The 24,677-nt window shown below is 50.4% G+C and overlaps 1 protein-coding gene across 1 annotated transcript; it reads right to left on the reverse strand.

Moving 5' to 3' along the window:
* Positions 1 to 182: 182 nt before the first annotated feature.
* On the reverse strand, positions 183 to 23,203 carry tanc2b (tetratricopeptide repeat, ankyrin repeat and coiled-coil containing 2b). The gene is made up of 24 exons (XM_062560249.1): positions 23,098 to 23,203; positions 22,498 to 22,704; positions 18,318 to 18,356; positions 17,096 to 17,377; positions 16,814 to 16,938; positions 15,139 to 15,370; positions 14,374 to 14,543; positions 13,896 to 14,174; positions 13,077 to 13,244; positions 12,556 to 12,716; positions 11,837 to 11,945; positions 11,619 to 11,741; positions 11,132 to 11,368; positions 10,831 to 11,037; positions 10,111 to 10,204; positions 9,177 to 9,310; positions 8,964 to 9,087; positions 8,543 to 8,718; positions 7,656 to 7,788; positions 6,888 to 6,917; positions 5,696 to 5,787; positions 4,963 to 5,109; positions 4,747 to 4,847; positions 183 to 4,311 (listed from the first exon to the last, which is right to left on the reverse strand). The coding sequence occupies exons 1-24, from the start codon at positions 23,201 to 23,203 to the stop codon at positions 2,277 to 2,279; spliced, it is 5,511 nt and encodes a 1,836-aa protein (XP_062416233.1). The 3' UTR covers positions 183 to 2,276.
* Positions 23,204 to 24,677: the final 1,474 nt, after the last annotated feature.

The raw sequence follows: 24,677 nt of genomic DNA on the forward strand, positions 1-24,677 counted from the left end.
AATACAGTTTATCTTGATTTCTGTAAAGATAAGTAGGGCATCTTTCTGGTCGCAGGTGGAACTGAGAACCGTCCCAAACCTTTCCCACATATACAAATAACTCAGATATTCTCAGTATTCCACTTTCTGTACAACCCAAACTCCAAATATGGAGTTTCAGGGCACTGAAACCTCAGTCATACTTTTTTTTTTTTTGCAGTAGATTCGACTTTATTTCAAGATGTGCGCAAGACCAGTGGATTAGACTGGCTGATTGAGAGATAAGAGGACTTTAATGTATATATTTGCTTTTAAAGATGTGGAATACTTAAATATGATCGGCCTCCTGAAACAGACTTGCTTCACTATCAAACCCGAGCTGAAGTGAATGGAATATCTGAGTCAGTATTTACAACTTGTGCTAGAAAGTCTATACATCTTCACCGTGTTAAAAACGTCGTTTGCTCTTCATATTGTCATTCATCACTGCTTTGTAAATCATACACCAATAATAATAATAACATGAGTGTCTATTATAGTCTGGTATCACTGGTCAGAGGTCTGCCCGATCACACACACACACTCACTGTCTCTAAATTTCAACAATCGTAACAACAAACTAAGTAAATTACATAAAGTGCACCCTTAGTTAAGAACTTAACAGGCATTTTTAGTGCAGAAGTGGCAGAATAAAAATGCATTGTGGGTAAAAAGAAACAACACAGAATAATGCAGTAGAGGGAGAAACGGTTACGGTTGGTCGTGTGGATGCATTTGCTTTGCTTTTATTTCGCTGAGCACAATCCATGAAGCCCCATCAGCAGCTGATGTTCTCTCTCAGGGACACACACACACACACACACACACACACACACACACACACACACACAGCGCGACACCCTGCGGAAGAGGGACAAAGGCGAACTTTGATGCTCGCGTGCCACGTGACGAGATGCCCCAGTGGACCCGCATTGGAAAAACCAATGCATCGCACTCGAAGGCAACATACAGAACAACACCTGTCCTCAACGTACGTCTACAGAGATACGAAGAAAGAAAAAAAATAAAACCTGTTTGTACGAAGCGTCGGCGGCTGAGGCTTTGTCTGTTTATGTGAGCAGGTGATTGAGCAAAGCAGTTCATCCACAGGGAGCTGGTCCACCATGTCGGGAAAAAAAATGTCAAGAGACTGCAGCCTAGACGCTGAGGTCTACGATGCAATGATTGTCCTAATAAAATTGAAGTATAGAACCTAAAAGAAATGAGGCAAAGTTACTGGTTGAAAATGATTCAAATCAACCACAAAAAAAAAAAAAACGTGTGCAGAAATTGTTTGATTTTTTTCATTCGGACCAAATGTTTTTCTCCGCGTTGTACGGCGCTCACTGAGATTGTTGGTCAGAATAAAAACCCCAGCATTTGAATACGTCGCGCTGGATCATATTGGGCCTATTTGACGACTCTATTTGCAGCACGAATAACAACCTGTAGATTAAACTACTGCCGTCATCGAGGATGTACTGCAGCAGAGAAAGCAAATCCTCGCATTGAACCACAACAAAATCTCTTTTTATTTGGCCCCAATAGAGGTAAGTGTGTCACTCAAAGTTGGTCATTGTCCCTCATTCCTCACCTTTGCTGGGTTTTCCGCATCCATACGACTAGCAGTGGGACACAAAGGCAAGGTTAACAGAACACAATTCAAACGCAAACTAGGTTTCCTTTCTATGTACAATATATAACTTACTTATAAATATTGTCATTTTTCTCTAAGTACTGAGTTGTTGAGCCATTTGTGTTTTCCGAGCAATGTACAGTATTGAACATATAATATTGTATTACATATAATTAGAGCCTACTAGCAACCTCGGTTAAGAGCACACTTTGACAGAACGGAGGGTGGATACGGAGTCCGATGATCAGTACTTTCACTCCTCACTCGAGTCCTTTGTGCCACACGGCGTTTTTGGATGTGCGCTGTTCTTTGATTCCCCGTGAGATCAGAACGTAGGACCCTCACGCCGTCCCACCGGTGTGCAGAATGTGATCAATGAAAGAAATCTCCTCGTTGGTTATTTTGGGATAATGTCAGTGTGTGTGTGTGTGTGTGTGTGTGTGTGTGTGTGTGTGTGTGTGTGGTTTTCTCTCCGTCTCCCGTTGACTTGTCTGCGATCAGTTTGTCCACGTGCACCCGGGCCAGCAGCATCGAGCGCAATTCTTTTTGTTGTTTGTTGTTGTTGTTGTTGTTGCCATCCCACGAACAAGCCCAGTCCGACCCAGCGACCACGGACGGACCCTCACACGTTTGACTCCACAAACGGTCTCTTTGGTTTGATGGGGGAGCTGGGGCCTTGGGTCCGGGAGTCACGCGACAGCTGGCGGTACATGTTGTCCTGGTACGCCTGTGCCACGGGCAGAGTCCGCGCCACCTTCACGTCCGGGTAGGTGGGCACCTGGCTCACCCGCTCCAGGATGTCCCCGCCGCCGCCACCGCGGGAGCCGTTGGCCAGCTTGCCCAGCGAGGGCGCCTGGGCGTAGTAGTCCTCCTCCAGCAGGTGGCCGTTCTGGGCGTTGTTGGTCTTGTTGTAGTAGGCCATGTTGCCCAGCGAGGCGGGGGGGCTGTAGGTGGAGCCCTGCTGCACCAGCTGGCCCGGCGAGGTGGGGCTGACGGCCGAGTCCATGGACGCCATGGCCCTGGAGCGCGAGGGCTGGTGCAGGTACTGCTGAGCCCGCGCCGTCTTGTCTATGATGCCCATGAAGGGCGTGCTCCGAGAGCGCGCGCTCTCGCCCGGGTACAGCCCCCCCCCGCCGCCCTGCGAGGGGGAGATGGGGGAGATGTCGTCGCAGGCGCGCTCGTAGGTGGCCTGCAGGGGGATCTCCATCTGCTGGATGGACGAGGACGCCCTGAAGCCCGGGGCCAAGTTTGCGCTGGATCCGGTGGAGATGTTGTTGCTGGAGGGGGAGAATCGGAGGCCCACACTCTGAGAGTGGATGAGGGGCCTGGGGGTGGGCACGTGCGGCTTCATCTCAGCGGTGTTGGCGCTGACGGGGCGCCTCGCCATGTGCGGGACCTCGGGGGAGCCCAGCTGGTGGGAGGGCATGGCGTTGGCCCGCTCCAGCACGTGCTCCGAGACCGGGTAGTAGGCGGCCGACTGGCTGCGGCTTATCTGGGGCGTCTGGCTGTAACGGATGCCCCCCGGGCCCCCGCTGCCGGCGCGGTAGGCAGAGGAGGGGCGCTGGGGTAGCTCATCCTTCAACAGGCCCGACTCCATAGCCCCTCCTCGGCCGCCGTGCTGACAGAGGGCCCCAGAGCTGAGGCTGGGCTGCACCTGGGGCATGGAGCGGCCGTCCAGGGAGGGCTGGTACACCAGCCGGCTCTCCACGTCCACCGGGACCCCCTGGTAGCGGCCCCCCATGGAGTGCCCCATCTGGTAGATGCTGTTGCTGGGCTGGCTGGTGCGGACTATTTGGGCTATCGAAGGCTGCAGGCGGAGGCCCTGGGCCTGGTGGTGCTGCGAGGACAGGGAGGGCTGCGAGCTCAGCTGGAACGAACGCTGGCCGCCCATCTTGGAGAGCGGCGACTTGGGTCGGCCCGGGAGCTGCTCCGTCTGGTAGCGCACGGGCGACCCGGACTGGGACCTGTAGAGGCAAACGCTCTCCACCGGCGGGCTTGCCCGGTACTGGGCGCTGCGGCGCAAAGGGGAAGGCGGCGGGCTCTGGCGGTCCGCCGCCTGACCCCCGGCGCACACGGAGGCCGAGCCGAAGCCGTAGGAGGACTGGTGCACCGGGGAGGTCTGAGGCGGGCTGTGGCGATAGTGGTTCTGGTGGGTCGGGGAGAGGGAGGGCGACGTCGGCTGGTACGAGCCGCGGGTCGGGGAGGACATGGAGGAGGACGTGGGGTGGTACTCGTAGGGCTGGCCCATGGGCGAGTACACGTGGTCGTGGTGGGTCGGGGAGAGCGGCGGGCTCTGGATGACGGGCAGGCTGGACGGGTTGCTGTGGGACTCGGGTGGGGGCAGACCGGCGGACATGGCCTCCAGCTCCTGCTCCAGGTAGTCCTCGTCCTCGAACAGGTCCTGGACGGGCTCCATGTCCTCCAGGCGGGGCTCTGGGGGAGGGGGCAGAGGCATGGACAGGGACAGGGACAGGGACTCCTCGTCTTCTGGGGGAGGCGTAGGGGGAGGGGAGGGCGGGGGCTCCAGCTCCAGTTGCTCCTCCTGGTTGAGCTGGTGATATTCCTCCTCCACCCTCTCGAGCAGCCGCTGGATCTCCCGGTTGTTGGGGCACTGCTTCATGGCTTCATTCAGGTCCTCTAAGGCTTCAGGAAATTGTCTGAAAAAAAAAACAAAAAAATTTGGAAAACGGACGGTTTGTTCCGGGGGAGAGAAAGTGGACAAGACGTCCGTCCAGAGAGATCTGGAGGAGCCCATTGAGACGCCTGAGTGGACAATGTACAGGTGAAACTAGAAAAATTAGAATATTGTGCAAAAGCTCATTACTTTTAGTAATTCAACTTAAAAGGTGAAACTATTGTATAGACTCATTACATTCAAAGTGAGATATTTCAAGCCTTATATATATATATATATATACACTAATATATTAATTTCACCTTTTAAGTTGAATTACTGAAAGTAATGAGCTTTTGCACAATTTTCTAATTTTTCGAGTTTCACCTGTAGCTGCAGACACAATTTTGAACGTATACCAAAGCGTATTTCACACTTTTAATTGCCTGCGGTGGGTAGAGGGATTAAAGGAGTGTACCTGCTGCTACGCTTGGCACGTGCTCTGGCATAATACGCTTCATACGATTTCGGTTTCAGTTCAATGGCCTTTGTAGCAAATTCCTCAGCCATCCCAAAGTCCTGGAGAGATTAAACCAAACAAACAACCAGGGTGGTTTATGAAAAAAAAGTCAAAATGAGTCCACTTTAGCTCATCCCTGAGACTGTGACGTTCGCCGGTCCGGTGCAGACTCACGTTCATTTTCCTCCGACATCGGGACAGGTTGAGGAAGATCGATACTTTGAGTTCCCTGAATGTCTTGAGGTCGTCGCTGAAGCCTTCGCGTGGAAACTTTTTGAGGGCGTACTGATAGCGCTGCGCCGCCTCCTTCACCTTCCCCTTCTGTTGGACACACACACACACACACACACACACACACACACACACACACACACACACACACACACACACACACACACACACACACACACACACACACACACACACACACACACACACACACACACACACACACACACACACACACACACACACACACACACACACACAGAGAGAGAGAGAGAGAGATGCGTGGTCACCCTCATGAACGCTGGTCTGAGTACAACCAGAGTCCAACATTAGGATACAGTTGCAGTCAAAAGAGATGTTACTAAGTGGTTCTCAGCTTAAGCTCATTCATACATTTAATGGGATACACAAAGAATGCCGCCCTGCATGTAAGTCCCGGACACTAATAAAGTTATTTTTAAATGTCATTTTAGTTGCATTTATAATTTCACTGATTTATGTTGAATCATGAGGCTGTGTTATTTATTTATTGTCACTTTCCATCTCATGTCACCTTAGTGTCGTTTGTTATTGCGTGTGTTTCTCCTCATCTGTAACCTCTCCTGTCCCATTTCATCTGGACTTTATAAACTGTGGGGAATAGTAGAACAAACTAAAATCTTCGAGTCCGCCCTCTGACCTTGTAGAAGCTGTCCCCCTCCTCGATGAGTTTGCTGAGTAAGATGATCATGATGTCGGGTTTGGAGGTGGCCATGGCCCACGTGGCGGGACCTGGGTAACACAGGAAAGGAGCAGATGAAAACAGAAACGCAGTGAGAGGGACACGCAGCAAGGAGCAGAAGAGAAGGAAGAAAGTGGAAGGAGCGACTGCGAGTCACACAACACACGACAACAACAATAACAGGGATGAGGACAACAGCCAAAATGGGGGGAGTGGAGGAGAAAAGACAAAAGGCAATCCACTGCAGGGAAAAGACCAAAATGTGCTCGGACCCCTTGAGAACACCGTGACCTCGCTAAAGGACGTCAGACCTGGGTCAAATACTATTGGACAACAATTTAGAGTGTTTTCCCTTAATCCAGTTCGCCCAATTGGAGTGCAGAGTTTAAATTGCTTTTAAAAAAAAGGTCAATTAAACTAAACTGAAGCAATTATGTGCAAAATCAGTTTGGTTCCCCTCCAAAAAAACATTTTCATGTGCAGAAGCACTCCACGAGAGCAGGAAACGGCTTGTGTATTTTAAAAAAAGACACTTTAATCACTGCTGAAACTGATGTGTCTTTTCTGAACCCTTGACACATGTACACAACGACAACGGGGATGAAGAGGAGGGGGGTCTTGCACGAGGAGACACGGGGCAGGTGCGATCAACAAAAGAGGCAAGCGGGGGAGGGGGGGGCATAATGGAGCTCTGCAGGCGTTAGCTGTCCTCTGAGCCGCTGGCGCTGCTGCTGCTGCTGGTGGTGGTGGTGGTGCTGGTGGTGGTGGGAATGCTGCTGACTGGCCTAGCTGACACTGAGGAAACGTCTGGGAGATGAACGGTTGCACAGCACAGTGGTTTCATCCCCTCAGTCTGCGGCGCCGGCGGTACAGAGGAATCACGAGTACATGGGATGGGAGGTCGCGGCGCCTCCATGCGACGTCGCATGCCGTCGTTAATGTTAGCATCTACCTCCAGGCAATCCAGACTGCATCACTGTCAGTGCTAATACCTTTTTTTGGGGGGGGGGGGGGGGTTTACGTTATTGTTTGTCAGTTTGAGAAGCTAAGCTGGCCTGCCGACACTTAGGGCGACACAGACAACACAGAGAGAGGAGATAGAGCTGTCAAAATGCCTGCTGGGGTGAGAAGTCGACAGCCTTGGCTTTACCTCGGGGCCGACTGGGCAGCGTCTGGCATCCTGGGTGCCGGAGAGAGAGGCGGGGCATGGGGGGAGGGGGGGGGGGGGGGGGGGGGGCAAGAGTGTGTGGGGGGTGGGGAGGAAGGAGGTCAAGAGGACGGAAGGAGTGCAAGTGGGAGGCCAGAGCGATAGGAACAGCGAGGAGGTGACAGAAAAAGAGGCGATGGCAGTGGTGGTGGAGGAGGAGGAGGAAGAGGAGGATGAGGAGGAGGAGGAGGACGGGAGAAGTGAGAAAAGGAAACAAAAAGAAGCAGCAGTGAGAAGCGGAAGGTAAGTGCCTCGACAAAAGGACAAACAAAGGAAAACAGAGAGATACCGAAAAGAAGCATCGCAAGCGCTAATAACAACACGCCTCTGAGCAACCGCAGGGGAGGCAGAGAGAGAGAGAGACAGGGAGGCAGAGAGAGAGAGACAGGATGGGATCGAGAGAGAGACAGGGAGGCAGAGAGGGAGAGAGAGAGAGGAAGAGAGAGAGACACAACACAGCGGCAAAAGAGTCGTACAAATCAAAAGAAACGCACATCAGAAGCCATAAACCGCTGAGGAGAAGCGGCAGTGGAGGAGGGCGGATGAAGCGGTTGAAGCTACATGGAGACACCAACCTGAATCCATGGTTTACAGCGGGTAAAATGCTAGGACAGTCTCTAATGACGAGCCGGGGGTGTGTGGTTTAAAGCCTGTGTGGGGTCTTTCCCTTCAGGGGAGGGGGGGGGGGGGGGGGGGGCGACCCGCTCTTACCTATCTTGGCTCCTTTCTTGAGCAGGGCGACCACCACCGAGGTGTTCCTGCAGCCCACCGCTCTGTCCAGGGGACGCATCCCGCTGTAGTCCACGTGCTCTATCATGGCCCCGTGGTCCACCAGGAACTGGACCTGCGGGGGGGGGGGGGGGGGGAGAAATGGGGTGAGAACACTTAGAGATGTGAATCTTTGAAAGCAGATTAGCTCTTATTAGGGTAAAGGAGGATCTAATCTGTATCACTAATCCGAGGAAACTTAGTCACACTCCATGAGGGGGGGGTCACAGCAAAATTGGTGCCTTGAGGTGATGCGTTTTGTCCAAATAGTTAGTCAAAAAAAACATATTGAAAGGTGAAAACATATCAAAATGACTTGAATAGTTGCAATTTCGTTCTTTGTTGATGAGCAAAATATATATTTTTCTACAAATTTCTACATTTGTTTTATGGAGCATTACAATGGGTTTGTTGCATTGTTTGATGAAAAAGGCTTTTCTTTATCCGAAACTATATAGTTTCAATAAAGAAAAGCCTTTTTCATCAAACAGGAGAAGCCGCAGGCCTAAACACAAACTAAATGAGCTGTTCTCAAACCAGCTTTTGGGGCTAAACACAGCGGCAAGAAAACGTTTCAGTCAATCTCACACAAGAATGACAGATTTCCTTCAAACATATTTTTAGACACATAAAGACACTTTTGTTAAATGTTCTAAAAAAGACTTCTCCTTCGCTGCAAAAATCCAACGTCTACTTCATGAATATTTTTGCTCTCTGAAGATAAAATTCTAGAAACTAGTCACGAAATCCGACTCAAGTTGAACAACGTTGACGTCGAAGGTCAAACCCCCCCGCCCCCCCCCCCCCCCCCCGTGGATTTAGACTCTCACCACTTCCGAGTCACCGTAGAAGGCGGCGAGGTCGAGGGGCGTGCGCCCGTTCTTGTCGGCGTGGTCGGTGGCGGCGCCGCTCTCCACCAGGCAGCGGACCACGGGTAAGTGCCCCTTCAGGCAGGCCCAGCTGAGAGCGGTCAGACCCTCCTTGTCCATCAGCGGCAGAGAGGCTCCTGGGAGGAGGAAGCGGTGAAACTCAGACTTCACTCTGAATCGCTGCTCTACGCATTTTCGATTGGCTTTTTGCAGTCTGCCGCTGATTTAAATTGGCTGTAATTATTGTAAACCGTAATTATACACATTAGTGCACTGGCACTTTGGGCTAAACACAACTATGAAAAAAGAAAATACAACTAATATTCTTGCCGTTCATTGAATGGTACGTATCCCTAGATTTTTTTTTTTTATCTTCCCTCACCCTGAGCCAGCAGAAACTCCACGGTCCCCAGGTGTCCCTCCGAGGCGGCCATCATGAGAGGAGTGCGGCCCTGCTTGTCCGCCAGGTTGACATCGGCGCCGTGCGCGAGCAGAAGGTCCACGATCTAGACCCAAAACACAGGGCCCACGTGACCACGTTGGGAAAGGAACACGTGCTAAGTGAAGGGGGGGGGGGGGGGGGGGCGTCACCGACCTGCCAGTGTCCCTGCCGGACGGCGCTGAACAGCGGGACGATGCCTCGCCGGTTGGGCTGGGCCACGGCCGCCCCCTGCTCCAGCAACAGGCGACAGACCTCCAGCTTCCCCCGACCGGAGGCCGCGGTCAGCGCTGCAACAGACACACAGACAATGGCAGGGCTTCGTCTCTCGTGTTGCGTGGTAGAGGTGAGGGTTTTGGTCCTCAGATCATCTCTATCTGATCTTACTGCAGCTAGGCGCTGCCCTGTGTATCCTGGATGCTAACCAGCTCGTACGCTTTACGTGGAATATCCATTGCAGCGGGTAAAAGGACGTGTCTGCACCAAGGGAGGACGTTTGCGGGATTGATTTTTAAACGACTCGCTTGAAAAGAGAGAAGAAGTGAGGAGGAGAAGAGAAGAAGGGAGGAAGAGAGAGGGGAGGAGGAAACGAGGAGAGGAGAGAAAAGAACAAACCCCTCGAGAGCCTTTGAAAAGACATCTTCTCAGATGTAACGTTTGTAAATGGACTTGAGCTCAGAGAAGACATCTCTTTTTTTATGCGGAGTGGAAGCCGGACGGCCCCTGATTCAACCATCGCCCGACGCATGCTGGGTGTGAGACCAGTGTGTCCACATTTGAGAGTTAGAAAAACATCTTATAACAATATAGCATTAAAATAACATATATTACCAAATAAAAGTGCTTTTACAATTTAAAAAAACGTAGACTAATAGCCAAATACAAACAGGTAACAAACTATTTTTTTTTGTAAGTGAAGGATAATTATTGTAATTAAGATAAAAATATATTTAGCGGAACATTTTGGAGTATAATTAAAACCATTTTGAATACTGGCATTTCCTATGATGAGAAGATACTTTTAAACACATCATAATTGCCCACTTGGACAAACCCCCGACGCGGCGTTGTGTAAAGGACGTGTTCCCACCTGTCTCCCCCCACAGGGTGTCAAAGTCATTGATCTGAGCCCGCTCCACCTCCTCTTCATCTTTCTCTGGCAGATCCAGCAGGTACGACACAATCTGATGGCGACGGCATTTGAAATGAGAGAGGTCAAAAAGGTTAAAAGTTGCCTTTAAACATGTTAGAAACACAAACATGCCACCACTGGTTCTTGAATGAATCTGCTTGAATGGAACTAATTGCATGTCATTCAAGAGGTTGAATTGAAACCGAAAACCAGTGAGTATGATTTAGCATCATCGAGTTCCTTCCTCCTTCTCAAATACACATTTGCCGCTTTGCAAAGAGCTCCGCTACATCTCACAATTTGTCGGACAAAGTACCTCGACATCTGATTACGTCTCTCCAGACGCGTTTAGTCAACAGCGTCTCTGGAAACATAAACCCCCGTGATGTGCAGTACCACTAAGAGAAGTAGGCCTTCAGTGCAGAGAGCTGAACGTCCTCCTACATGTTTACACAGCGTTGGAGCCGTTGAAAGAGCGGCAGAAAGGAGTCTGTTTGCTCGCCTTCAGCTAATCACCATCAACATCACACGGCGCGTCGGATCCTTCTGCCGTCCTCGTTGCACTGCTGTGAAATCGTACTCTTTGGTAGCATTTCGAATGGCTTCTACTGCCAGTGTGCGCTCAAACGACGAGATGTGACAGCCACAGAACGTGCTAATATTGAAGTCCGGCTGTACCTCCGTGTATCCCATGCTGGCCGCGGCGACCAGGGCCTGCTGCACCGCGTGGCTCTTGGTGAAGGCCGCCTGGTGTTGGCTTTGTGGGGACTGCGGCTGGGGCCCCATGCCCCAGTCGCACTGGATGAGGAACTTCACCACCTCCATGTGGCCCCGCAGGGCCGCGTGGACCAGCGCGCACTGGCCGTTCTTGTCGAGGTGGTCCACCTGTCAAAAACGGGACGCCGCGAGACCACGGGTGAAGCAGAGCGGGACGAGCATTCGGAAAAAAACGCGCACACGCACGCACGCACACACGCACCTTTGCTCTCCTGCGGCAGAGCGCCGTCACGATGGCCATGTGCCCCCCGGCGGCGGCGTAGCCCAGCGGCGTGAGGCCGCTCTCGGACGGGGAGTCGATGGCGGCGCCGTACTCCAGCAGCAGGCCCACCATGTCCATGTAGCCCAGGTGGGAGTGGACGCACAGGACGGGGGCGTTGTTCAGCACCTCCGTGCGGTAGTTCACGTTGGCCCCGCCCAGCATCAGCAGCCGGCTCACCTGGAGGGGAAAAAGGTTTCGTCGCTAGGGGTTACGCTTACACGGCAGTCAAGTTGCGGGGGGGAACATCCACGTTCAGCCCAAAATATCACAGCTTTTTGCAGGAGTGGATGCACATAATGTAAAGTAAATGAGACCATACGGAGTTAAGGGGGAGTTTAAGGGGCAGTATTTTGAGGCGCCGCCTCGATTTTGGTACCCTGAACATACTTGTGGGAGAAATAGTTTAAAGGATGACTCGTCTCCTCACCTTGATGTTGGGAGTGTAGAGGTTTCGGAGTGAAGAAAGAGCCGCCGAGAGGCCCTCGGTGCTGTAGGACACCCACAGGCCTTGCAGGACGGAGGAGGAAACCCCCACCTTCTTGCTGAGCCCCTTGAAGGGAGAGACGGATCGTAAATATTCGTCACTTGGTGACTGTGCAGATGTGTGCGGGGGGGGGGGGGGGGGGGGGGGGGACACAAAGGTACCTTGAAGATATGCGCTTTGAGGATGTGATGGCCCAGCTCAATAGTCTGCTGTCTGTTCAGCTTGTTCTCCTGCCGAGAGAACCAGAAGGCCAGCAGGGTGTGACCGCTCCTGCAGAGAGGACGAACGGGGGATCAATGCGCGAGAGTGACTCATCGGATCAGCTGTGCAAATCGGCGGAGTGATCCGTTTTCTAATTGCAAAAAAAGGAGCGCCATGTTCCTACACCTCCCATGCTGGAAAAAAACACAATGTACCTGTGACTGACGGGGGAATTCTCACACACAAACACACACACACACATAACTTATCGACTTTTTTTTTTCATCATTTTACTGTGAATCCTGTTAACTTCTTGAACAAAAAGCTGAGATTGGTGATTAAATTGCGACAAGTGAAGGAAACCTTTAATCCAATCAATCCCCTGATTGTAAAAAAATGGTTTTGGTGGTTTGTTCATGCTGCTCTTACGTCCTTCACCGTCTCTCTGCCAAGCCGCCGGACTCCATTCACTAAAATAGCAGTAACACCTCCACTGCGGACGGAAAAAAACCAAGGACGCGGCGGGCGGACCGAAGGAGTCCGGTGGCTTTTGAGGACGGCGGCGGATGGATTCAACGGCTTCACGATGATGGCGAACGGGCCGGGCCGTCTGACACCCGGTGTGTGTGTGTGTGTGTGTGTGATGCCGCCGCGTCCTACATTCAGTTCAACTCCTCACCTCGGATCACACAGGAACTTTGTCTTCTCTCCTTCCTCCCTCCAGATCAGCCACTCCCTGAAGGAGGGATGCACAAACATCCTGGTGCCGTCCCTCCTCTTCACCAGGAAGACGGACAGGTTGTCCACGCGCTGTTGGAAGTCGTCCCAGTCCAGTGTTCCCTGCAGCCACAGACGTGGTGTTTATTGCTCAGGTCAAGCTGATGTCATTACAGGATTTGTGTTGTTTTCTTACAGTTATGGATGGATTTAGTCAATAAAGCGATAAAAACTATAAGGACATGGAAATAAGAAGCTGATTATAAGTCATTTTTTAATGGCCTTAAAAAACAAACATTTTACTACATGCCCTTAAATGAGTTTTTAATCTGTTAATTTATTTGAGCCACGGGACAGAGAATAACCAAATATTAGAAATGACTTTGCAAGGTAACTAAAGTCTTCTCATTCACATTTTAAAGCCTACTTTGGGGAAACTTCGCCTCGAGGCAGGGAGGCCTCGTACACTTTCGGGATCATTACCTGCAGCGATCCGGAGTTGATGGCCTGATAAATCTGCTCGTCGTTGAGCGGGTGCAGCGAGGCCACGGCCACGTTGAGCAGAGGAAGCGCCCGCTCGAACGAGGACTGCGTGGGGAAGCGCATGTTGCACTGCAGCAGGTACACCTCGGCCAGGTTCACCGGAACCACCTGAGGAGAAAGAACCGGAACGCTGATTTGGGGGGCGGGGGGGGGGGGTTGCCGCCGCGCTGCAGACGATGAATGATGCATCGCGTTCCGTCTCTTCAGCGCGGTCGCCGGGGAGAATGTGGATTTACGGTTTGCATTTTTTATGGCGTCAGTTGGCGCACTTCTGAATACACGAGATTTTAAAAATGAACCCCCGAAGGTGTGAAATAACACATTTCATTATGAGAGGCACACTTAAAACAATTCAGCTGCATTATTTATGAAAAGGGGCTTCGGTTTCCCGAACGTCATGTTTTATGAAACTATTTTTACGCAAAGCACGTCAGAGAGCAGGTCAAAATTTTTTTTTTTTAAATACAACAACGCCAGTGTTGCCTTGGCAAAATCATACGCACCAGGACATTTGGTTCAGAAAAAGGATTTTCAAAGCTTCATCTCTTCCCTGTTGCTATGGATGCAGTGAGTAACGCTGTGGGCTACAACTTGAGTCATGCTTTTTTTTTTTGTAGGCAAATTGCTCAAAAGAGGTTCCTGTTTGCAGTGTTCAAGAGGCTATTGAGACTAAAGAACATTTTTAAAAAAAACACAACGATTCTCAAGATCTGGAGCCTGAGTGGCGTAGTGAAGTGTAACTATAATGTAACTTCACACCTTGTAGCTGGAGCTTTTGAGGACAAGGTAGCCCTTCTCGATGAGGTCAAAGGTGAGCTTGAGGTACAGGTAGGAGCCCTGGCTCAGGGCCTTGAGGTGGGCGCTGAGCTTGCCGAAGGTGGTGTTGTCCATCTTGCCGTTGAGCGAGATGTTGTTCTGGATCTCGGGGCTGCTGTGGATGCGGTGCAGGATGTAGCCCTGCAGGTCCTGGTCTATGGCGTCGTTCTCCTCCAGGCCGTCCAGGAAGATGCGGTGGAAGGGCAGCGAGTTGGTGATCTCCTGAACCGTGACAGGCACAGAGACACGGAGACGCCGCTGACATGCTTTTTGATATATGGTCAAACTAATCATTTCAAAAAGGTCCGAAATAAACAACGAGCTATTGAGCTCATTTTACTCCATGCTGAATTTAAAATGGGACACGTTGCTTTATATTAAATATGAAGCAGCAGATACGAGCTCCTGGCGGACTGTGTACCTGTAATGTGGTTCTGACCGTCACCACCAGTTTGAGCCAAGGAGGGAACTTGTTGATGGTTTTAGTGAGGAAGGACACGATGGTGTCCCCGTAGTCCGGCTTGTGGAACTCCGCCTCGTTCAAACCGTCTATGAGGATGATGAGGTCCTCCTCAGAGTTGATCTTCCTCTCTGAATCAGAAAAAAAAGACATTAAAAAAAAAGAAAAAATACTTTTTTTTGGGAAATTCATCCAACTTGGAAACAACAGACTGATAAAACATGAATAAAATATATTTGATTGCAGAGCTTTAAACCACATTGAATGGCCTTCCTCAGCAGAATCTTGGAAACAAAGATTAATTTAGACTTTGATGCTAAGCCACTGAGTCATATGTAAAAACCCAGCATTTTTATGTATTACATTTGAAATGAAAGCTCGGAACAATCTAAATTGTTTGGGTTAAAAAATGAAATCAACATTGATCTTGACAAGATGCACCTAATATTATGCACAAAGGATTCGAGGCAGATTGAATGCTGAGGCCTAACAATTTACAAATTGCCAAAAGCACTGCGATGATTCTTAAACTAAAATGATTTCTACATTTTGACAAACGGAGCAAATACATCAACTGAAGAGCAGAGCTACAAACTGCTGTGTTTGATTCACTGTGATGTATTTAAGATTAAAATACATATTACATATATTTTAGATTAAAATACATCATTTCCTTTACATTGAATAAAAAAATGCACTCATGAAACCGCTTTAAAAGCGCTTCACCTCTGTACAGTGCGTCCAGGGGCTCCAGCACGCCCCTCCTGAAGGAGGCCAGGGGATCCTGGACGCAGGAGCGCAGGCTCAGGGTGCTCTGGAGGTGCGGCTCCTTCAGCAGCTGCTCCCTGTAGGCGACGAGGTGCGGCGAGCGGCACAGCAGGGCCGCCACGTTGTGCACAAACTCCGGCACCAGGCAGGTGTAGGCGTTGTCGGCCTGGCAGTAGTGGTACGCCACCACCTGGGGGCGACAAAGAGCGGTGAACACTTCCACCTGGTGATCCCAACATTGGGGTTTGGGTAGATCAGGGATCAGGGATTGAGTCAACGTCATGGTGGACGACTGCAGTGCAATGAAACTGCCAGGTGAGACTGCTCCGGAGTGGGGGGGAGGATGGGGGAGGACGGGGGGGGGGGGGGTCTGTCGACTAAACAACAGACGCAGGTGTGACTAAAGCACTCCCGGGGACTGGGAGATCACAAAGAGTTTGAAAGGCGTGTCAAAATGAAATGCTCATTTTTGGTCACAACTGGATGAAGGTCTTTAAAACAAAAAGGGGGGGGCGGGGCGGGGGGGGGAGTGAGCTCCATTATCTATGCACAGAGTTAACACCATCTAATAGCTTGGCAGGGAAATGGCTTTCTACAGGTATAAATATTTCATAAGGCTCCCTGGCAAAGTTGTTTTTTCTTTTTTAAACACATCTGCATAATGCATCAAGCTGGGGCCGGGGACGCAGATGGCTAAGCGGCATGGGACGGAGGGGGGACGGAGGGGGGGGGGGGGGGGGGTGGGGGGGGCGAGGTGCGACAGAAGACGGGAAGAAGAGTGGGAAGGAGAGCCGGGTTCACACACACACACACACACACACACACACACACACACACAGACACACAGGCAAAGTTAAAGGGAGCTAAACTCTCAACGCTCAACACAAAGAAGAGCAGCACAAAAAAAGTATTATTTTATTATAAATTATCTGCTGCTTATTTGCAGTCTTTGTAGATGCATTTTCAAAGGAGCCAATGACTTTTCTATCCCACCACCTTTTGTTGTCACTAATTGAAAAACTAAGACATTCAAAGAGGTCATCTATGATGATCATCTTTGGGAGGCGCTTTAATTACCGAAGGACAGAGGCCTGGAAATTTCCTACTTATCAACAAACACGAGAAAATGTGTTATTATGACACATCAGCAATGTTTTCCCTTAACGATCATGCATGCAGAAATACTCTTTGATAAAAAAAAAAAAGTAGGACACGAAGAACTGACAACAATCCAATGCAAATTAGACTCCTTACATAAGATTTGGCAATTATAACATGTATATTTTTACATTTCACACAGCTGTGAAAGAAAAAAAAGGAAATGGAGGTGTGGGAGGAAATATTCCTAAGTGGCTCAGGCTGGTGCACTTATCTTCTTCGTAATACGCAACCATCAATTGAAAGCTATAAACGGCACATTGAAATCACCGCAAACACACTTACAGCAACCACTCCAAAGTTTGGACACATTTTCTCCATCAATTCAATAAGAAAGTGTGTCCAGACCTTCGACTGGCGCTGTGTGTATTTGCCGCAAGTTGCTCATAAATAGATCATTTTCATTTGTAAAAAGCAAAATAATTTTTTTAAAAAAAGATCATTTTAATACTTGGAGACACAGTGCATCCGGTACCTGAGACGCCAGCCTCCTCATGGACTCTTCCTGACGTCGCCTCATCTCGGGGGTCCCGGGGCAGCTGCCTCCTCCCAGGGTGCCGTGCGTGGGCTGAGGCTGAGTGAGAGGGAGCCCGTCTCCATCTGGACACAAGACAGCGCCACCCCCCCAAGCTCAGGCACGGCTCGAAAAAAAAACCCCCACTCTGCTTTTAATTCTAAAGTTTAAGCTTTCGGGGGACATTTCTAAAAACGCCAAAAAGCATGAAGACACCACTCATACGGAGAGACGCGAGCCTACGTTTGGGCGAGGCCTGGGGGCTGTCGGAGGCGATCTGTCTCATGCGCGTGCCGTGGCAGCTGAGCGCCACCAGGCGAGAGACGATGGCGGTCTTGCCGAAGCCGATGTTGCCCAGCACCGCCACGCCGCGGTTGGCGCCGCCGTTGGGGCCGTTGAGGTGGGCGTCGATCTCCTGGAAGAGCCACTCGCGGCCCGTGAAGACCGAGTCCATGGTGATGCTGGGCACCTCGAACAGCAGGGGTTTGAGGGCGATGTCCTGAGGCCGATACGGCGCAAAACGCACTGGCGGGTCGAGGGGGAAAGACATCAGAGGATCAGAGGCCGAAGCCAACATTTCAGCCAACATTTTCAGGAATCAGGAACATTTATTGCCAAAGAATGTTAGACACACAAGGAATTTTAACATGGCAGCTGGTGCATAACAGATGTTTGCACATGAGGACTGATGTGGAGCTCCTACATTAACATGATAGTATGAACAACATACAATTTGGAATAACATGAACAACAACATATCTATGCAGAAAAATACGTGTTTAGTAGTAGGTAAAATATTTTGGTTCTATTTTAGTTTTCATGAAATATAACATTAAGGTTTAAATTACAGTAACACAAAGTTAATAAGCTAGTGGAAAGTACTCCTTCTGAGATTAAATATATACTGATTACTCAATGATTGCTATGGGAGGAAATAATTGTTGTGCTTGAGGATTGTGTGACTAACGGCAACCTTGAATTCTTTTAAGATAAAAAAAAAAGGTGTCAATATATATTCCCACTATAAACCGAGGAAAATAAAGAATAACATAAGTAATATTAACAGCAAAGGGGATTTTACGATCCACATTTGTGGCAGGGACAACTTTAACAAGCAGGGACTGTTGATCTCACCCACGAAGGAGTGAGAGAACTCAACAGTCGTTGGAGTTGCCCATTAAACGCACGTCCTCCAGAGGTTGCGCATCTTTTCAGCCCAACATATGGACCATTAAAGACTAATGAGGCCGAAATGAATCTGGTACAAACAGATGTGCGGTGGATTCAGCGGTGAAGCACAGTCTGCTGCTTCTGGGTCTCTTAAAAAAACGGATTTTAGACAGAAAACTTGCTCTCTACTATCTGCTGTGTGGTTTCTTTTGACTGGGGAAACACGGCAAGTAACATCCCTTGATGTTGAGGACGTTTCCGCCTGATGCAACAAAGGAAAATGAAAGTAACTTACGTGACTGGGATTGCCAGGCATGGGTGTTATTAGCGGAAGCTGCGATGGACAGAAGACAAAGAGAGAGGGAGAGAGAGAGAGAGAGAGAGAGAGAGAGAGAGAGAGAGAGAGAGAGAGAGAGAGACAGTGTGGTGACAGAGGGGAGAAAAGAAGACAGTGAGGACAGCGATGGGAACCGGCAGCAGTGTGCAGCTCAATGTGAAGACAAAAACAAATAAATAAGAAAGCAGAAAACAACATTTGCACATCATGATGTCAGAAATACGGGGAACCTCCACAACGGGGGGGGGGGCTGATCACTTATTGAAATCCTTTGAATTACATCGAGCGTATAACCCGGCCGGGAAGGGGAGGGGTGGAGGAGGCTTGCACTTTGAGGAGCATCTAATTGGTTCCATTGGGCCGTGCAAGATCAATCAATCTCCGTGAAGAAATAATTGATGCCGGTTCTAGTCGTAATTCGACCCCTCGGATGTGGAGAGAGACAACCTCTGCTCCGCAGACCACGGGGTGCGAGTTACAGGCCGCAAAAAGAAAGCACCCAAGTAGATGAGACGAAACACAGAGCTGTTACAGACTGTGTAATCGCATTCACTTTGTTTTTTTTGTTTTTTTGAAAATCACTTTCCACGAACTCTTCAGTGATGATTTAGTTGGTCTGACAGACGATGGAAGTCCAATTGAAATGAAATCCTCAGAAAATATAATAAATTGATGGTACGATAACTAATAATAAACTACCACAGTTTCCAGTATCCAGCGAGGTGATGCACCAGCAGCTTTACTGATCATCAGTGCGCAGCGAGGCACGACTGCGGCTCCAGCCGGTGCAACAGCTCGCGTCACACCCTGTGCGGCGCACACACACACACGCACGCACGCACGCACGCACGCACGCACGCACGCACGCACGCACGCACGCACGCACGCACGCACGCACGCACGCACGCACGCGCACGCGCGCGCGCGCGGGGGGGGGGGGGGGAGTCTGACTCGTGGGAGATGTGTATCACACATTGGACGAGTCGGGATGCGACGCGGGATTTATTGTGTGTCGGGCAGAAAACGTCTGTACTTTGTGCGCGGCTGCAAAATACATCAGGGTGCAGGGGAAGGGATGCGAGGGAGGGGCTGCTGCATTGGAGCTGCACGTCTCCTGTAAAGGACTCCAGTGTGCTGATAGGGAGCTTTTGCTGCATAACATAATGAGTCGATATTGCATTTCATGCCGCCTTTTAGCAGGCAACACTACAAATGGCCCCCAACCCCATCCCAGGATGCTAATTGTCCTCGCAGAAACGTGATGATCATGCTAAAACGGACATTCCCACTTATATGCAATCAGGAAGTAGCGCAAAGACGGTTGGAGGGTCGTTTTACACCGAGTGCACTTTACTGCACTGAGCTCTGTGGCAGCAGCAACCCAATGTAATAAAAGACTTTTCATCCCATTTCCCTGGTCAGCTTATTTTAACTTCACAAACACACAGTCAGAGGCAGAAGGCGGCCTCCCTACTCCTCCTATAATTAAAAAAAAAACTGATGCATTACACTTCCAGTTGGGCGTCAGAATGGACCTGATGCAACACTGGTGGTGGGAAATGCAAAAACGACCCAATGCCGCCGTTTATGATGGCGAAGCCACGGAACCATCTCTAGTTTAAGTGCTTGATAATCTAATCATCTGGCGGGTGGGGAGACTGGATGCCGATCGTGTCCGTGAACACACCTTTCGCGGTATCGGCGCCACCGGGGCGGGTCTTCCACAGGTAAACGCGGCGGCCATGTTGTGAACGTGTTGGGGCCCGAGAGGGACTTGTGTTTGTGTGAGAGGGAAGGAGAGGATGCGATGCTGCTGCTGCTGCTGCTGCTCATAATCCTGAACATAACAGCCCCTTCCCTCAGGCAACATCCAGCAAGGTGTCACTCCACCGCCCCCCCCCCCCCCCCCCCCGCCTCCCGCCAGCCCTCGACCGCCAGACGGAGCGAGAGGCTCAGACGTTTTTAATTATTCACCAGGTGAGGATGACTCACGGTGGCTAAGCATGCTCGAGAAGGGGAGAAAGAGAGAGGAGGGATGATGATGAGGAGGAAGAGGAGGAGGAGGAGGAGGTGGACCTGCTCGCTGTGAAGTGTCCGGGGAGCATGGCAACGGGTTTTCTCGAGTGTCAGGTGACCTTTCATTGGGCCGATGTGGCAGTCGGTGGTTGTTTGAGTTTTATGTCTGGTTTTTTCTCGACATTCAGTACTTACATGACTTGCATCAATATAAACCTGGATGAGTTTATCGGTCATGTTCCTTCAGGGAAGGTGTCCTCACAATTTACTGACTTAAGGAACAAGGACAAAGTGTGTGACACAGAGCCCTCAAAATCAAGGACCTAATAAATATCACATCTGAAATTATGATAAAATGTATTCATCAGGTAGCAGGGAATAGTGTCAGGCAAAAGGTTAAATAAACATCTTAAACCGTTGAGGACTAGACGAGCTGAAGGACTCACGGAAGAGACGCTCCGTAACATCCTAAAACTGCACTTCCGCAAACTTCATGCATGAATAAATGCACTTTGTGGGGCACCATTCTTAATTGCAAACTAAAAGAGCGCCGTGTGGGAGAATAAATTACAATCAAAGGCTATGGCACTTTGTTGGAACAATTCAATTTGGCTCTCGGTACTTTCATTGGGATTCGTTTAATACGGCAAAACGTAAAACAACTTTCCCCTTTAAAAGTCTTCCCGTAATTCCAAAGACTTCTTCATTTAAGTTGCAATCCTGCCAATTATACATCTGCAGTTGAAAATGTTTGCATCAGCTCAAACGATCAGCTGACACAAAACCCTGTTTCGTGCATGCGAGCGGAGGGAGATGGACAGTTACGCGGTGAACAGATGAGGTGGGTGGTAAATCTTGGAGGTGGGCAGCAAGGAGCACAAGGAGGTCCGTTTCAGTCTGACTCACTCTCCTCAAAACAGCAGCACAGCTCGGCATCCAGAGAGGCCGACATTAAAAACATCAGCGGGGGAGAGAGAGAGAGAGAGAGAGAGAGAGAGCTGCATCGGTCAGCTGGTCACCACCCGACCAGCTCATCCGGAACTGGTAGGGGGGGGGGGGGGGGCTGGTCCGGGTCAAACTCATCACTATACATACATCAGGCATTTATCTGTGTATTACATGTTTATAGGGTAATGAAGCTGACAGCTTCTGGCAGTTTGTCATGAGCTACGAGGAGAAAACGTATTATTATTTCCGGTCGTGAATGGCTTAAATGTTCACGCCGCCTCAGCTTGCCAGCCGGAAGGATGGGGGGGAGGGGGGGTGGGGGGGGGGGGGGGAGTTCACGACTTCCATTTCCATATGCTGTAAAAATGAAACCAAAATGAACTCTACTTTGGTTTCCATCACTGAAACCTTGATCACTGTAAGCGTTTTCCTCTGTACTCTAATTTCACTGTTCAAATGTTTTGATTGAGTGCCGTGGGAGGGCAAAACAATGTGTGTGTGTGTGGGGGGGGGGGTCAAATAATCACAAGTCTCAACGACAAAATGTCAGGCAAACATTGCTGATGCCATGAATACGTCAATTAATCTGGTCCTCGATCCAGCGATCCGGCACCTGTCAATACACTTCACTACACTTGACAGGTACTGCAGCAATAAAAGAAACACGGTGTCCTTCAAGCCGCTGGCCTTCTCCTCGGGTCGCCCATCCGACAGTGATCTGAGGCGGCGGGCCGCGTGCCGTAGGACGCAGTCGGCGGGCTTGTAAACACACCCGGTCGCCCTTAAGAGGACGAGGGCTGACACCAGCCTCCCTGGCAGCAACAATGACACTCGGAGAGAGGATCTAGCTTTCCGTTGCCTCTGTCTCGCCGCGGCGTCTCAGCCCGAGCGCGCACACGGCTAAGTGGGGTCCTAAACGGGTTGTTCAAAACGCACGGGGACGCGTATTTGTGCTCGCCCCGGATGGCAGAGGCCTGCCATTACGGCGCTCATTACCGCCTAAGTGACTGAGGAAGGAGGTCGAGGGGGGACACATAACGCTGTAGCACGAGGCCATTTGGCCCTTCGGGGGGGGGGGGGGGGGGGGGGGGGTAACCGCAGCTGACATAATGGGTATTGATGGTCTGTGTGTGTGTGTGTGTGTGTGCGTGCGCTGGCGTCGTCTCTCGCTTACCCCTCAGGTCCTGCCCGGAGCGACCCGGCCCGCAGGTGGTGCTCTGTCTGGGCAAGCGCAGCGACGTGCGTAGCGGAGTGTGCCTCTGCTCGTCCAGGTATGCCAGGTCCTCCAGGTGGGCTGAACTTGTAGCTGTGTGTGACAGAGAGAGGGAGGTATTTCGGAGAAGAAGAAAAAAAACGATGCTATCGTCATCATATGCAGGAACTCAGTCATCCAGAGCCCCCCCCCTCTTCTTGTGTAAACATGCATGTGTATGACATACACAGGGAGGCAAAGGATCATGCCTTGAGGATGTGGTCTGACTCTGGATCTCATGATCTCATGTATCTCCTACAGGAGGGAGCGAGACGGCCCTAAACGGCTCCGCCCTGAAGCCCCCCCCCCCCTCTCGAAGGATCTGTCACGCGGCACGCAGGCAGATGCCATCAGGCCCCTCTCAGGAGTAATTAGCTCAACAGACTAATGTCTCATTCATGGAGTGAGAGCCGTCTGACACCGGCTGCTGATTGTCTCGCACCACGCTGCGTCTTCGCGGGCCGACGTTGGGAATCGGCGAATGTTAAATAAGATCAGGGGGGCCGCCAGCGGGCGCCTCACCTTCACACCTGAACCCCCGGGGGTTGGGAGGCGAGGCACAAAAGGGGCTGAAAAAGTCCGGCGGACTAATGGTGACGGGCCGCTGACAACACAAGGACAAAGGCATTACGTGAAGAGGAGGCCGCGCCGTGGACAGAGCAGTTTGAATGAGCCGACAGGATAATAAACTTTTCTAATGCAGAGATAATGGAAAAAGCTGCAGAGGCGGCGAGAGAAGACATAATGTTAAATTAACCGCAGACTAGCTGTTTGGGTTTCTCCGAGTACCAATTTTCTGGGAACTTTTGAGGGAGCTAAATTCGCTATTCAAGGGTGTTAAATCTGCAGCAAACAACTCCATGTGAAGATGTAGTGGAGTAATGGCTACCTGAGCGCAGAACCAAGTGGCTCTTCTTCGGAGAGTCTCATCACCGCTGCTCTGCGCTGTTAGCACCGCTAGCAGCATCAGCTGGTAGCAGCGCACCTGACGGTCGCCATGTAAAATAGTCTTTTTGCTTTGTATTTCAAAGTTATTACAGTTCAAACTTTGGTGTCACGTGTTTTTCTCCCAAAAAAAATCTACTATTTGGGAACATTATGATCAAAATTTTAGGTAAGCAATAATCTAATCAGAGCGGCAAATCTTTTTTTTTTTAACGATACCTGTCATACTCTGCAGTACTGACATCCCATGTAAAATTGTCAGTGTGTGTGTGTGTGTGTGTCATCTTCTGCGTCTTACTCCGGTCACTCCACAAAATAAGGCCCGGTGATCCCTCCAGGCCAAGTACCCCAAACCGGAGCCACATGGGTTTCTCAAAAAGGAGGTAAAATGGCAGCTGCGCGTGCTGGAGCCTCGGCCCTGATGTCAATGTGGGTGCCGGTCATCCAACGGGGCTAAAAGTGGAGATAGTGGAGGCACTAATTTGCTGCTCAGCCAAGAGAGAATGACTCAGGGCCACGAGGCTGAAAACGGCTCCTTATTTCCTCTCTTTCAACCGTGTTTGAATGTGGGGGGGGAATCAAATCTGTGTGCTCCTCACCTCTATCTGCAATGCAGCAGGCTGCTAGGGATCACATTCTAAGAGTTCCTGTGCCAAGGCTGCACACTTGGTGAAAGGAAATAAGAATAAGAGTAAAGGAAAAGTGGGAACAAGCCTTAAACTGTGCAGCGAAGGAGCTCAGCCCTTTTTGGGGCGATGACAGCCACGTCAGACACTTCCTGTTTCAAAGAGCGATAGCCGAGACGGGCCCGGGCTGCCGTCCAGGGGGCCGGTCCCACTATGGGCTTCCCACAATACTTCCGGGTGCTGGAGAGAATATATTAGCAGAGGTGGTATAATCGGAAGAAAAGGAATTCAATGATACTTGTATGCCCACCAAGCGCTATCTCTCGGGTGAGCTGTTATATCAACTGAGTGAATTTAGAGACTAGACGGTTCACTGAATAATCTCAGTGTGTCTTATACCTCTTTAGTATTTACCTCAGTCGGGATCCTACAATCTCCAGGCAATTATGCAGATCATCCAACAAGGCCTTTTTTAAAAAGGGGGCCAGGTTCGCCCAAATTACTGAGGAAAAAGCCCACTTTGTTTGGGTT

This window comes from Pungitius pungitius, chromosome 21, assembly GCF_949316345.1.
Source record: "Pungitius pungitius chromosome 21, fPunPun2.1, whole genome shotgun sequence".
Classification (NCBI taxonomy): domain Eukaryota; kingdom Metazoa; phylum Chordata; class Actinopteri; order Perciformes; family Gasterosteidae; genus Pungitius; species Pungitius pungitius.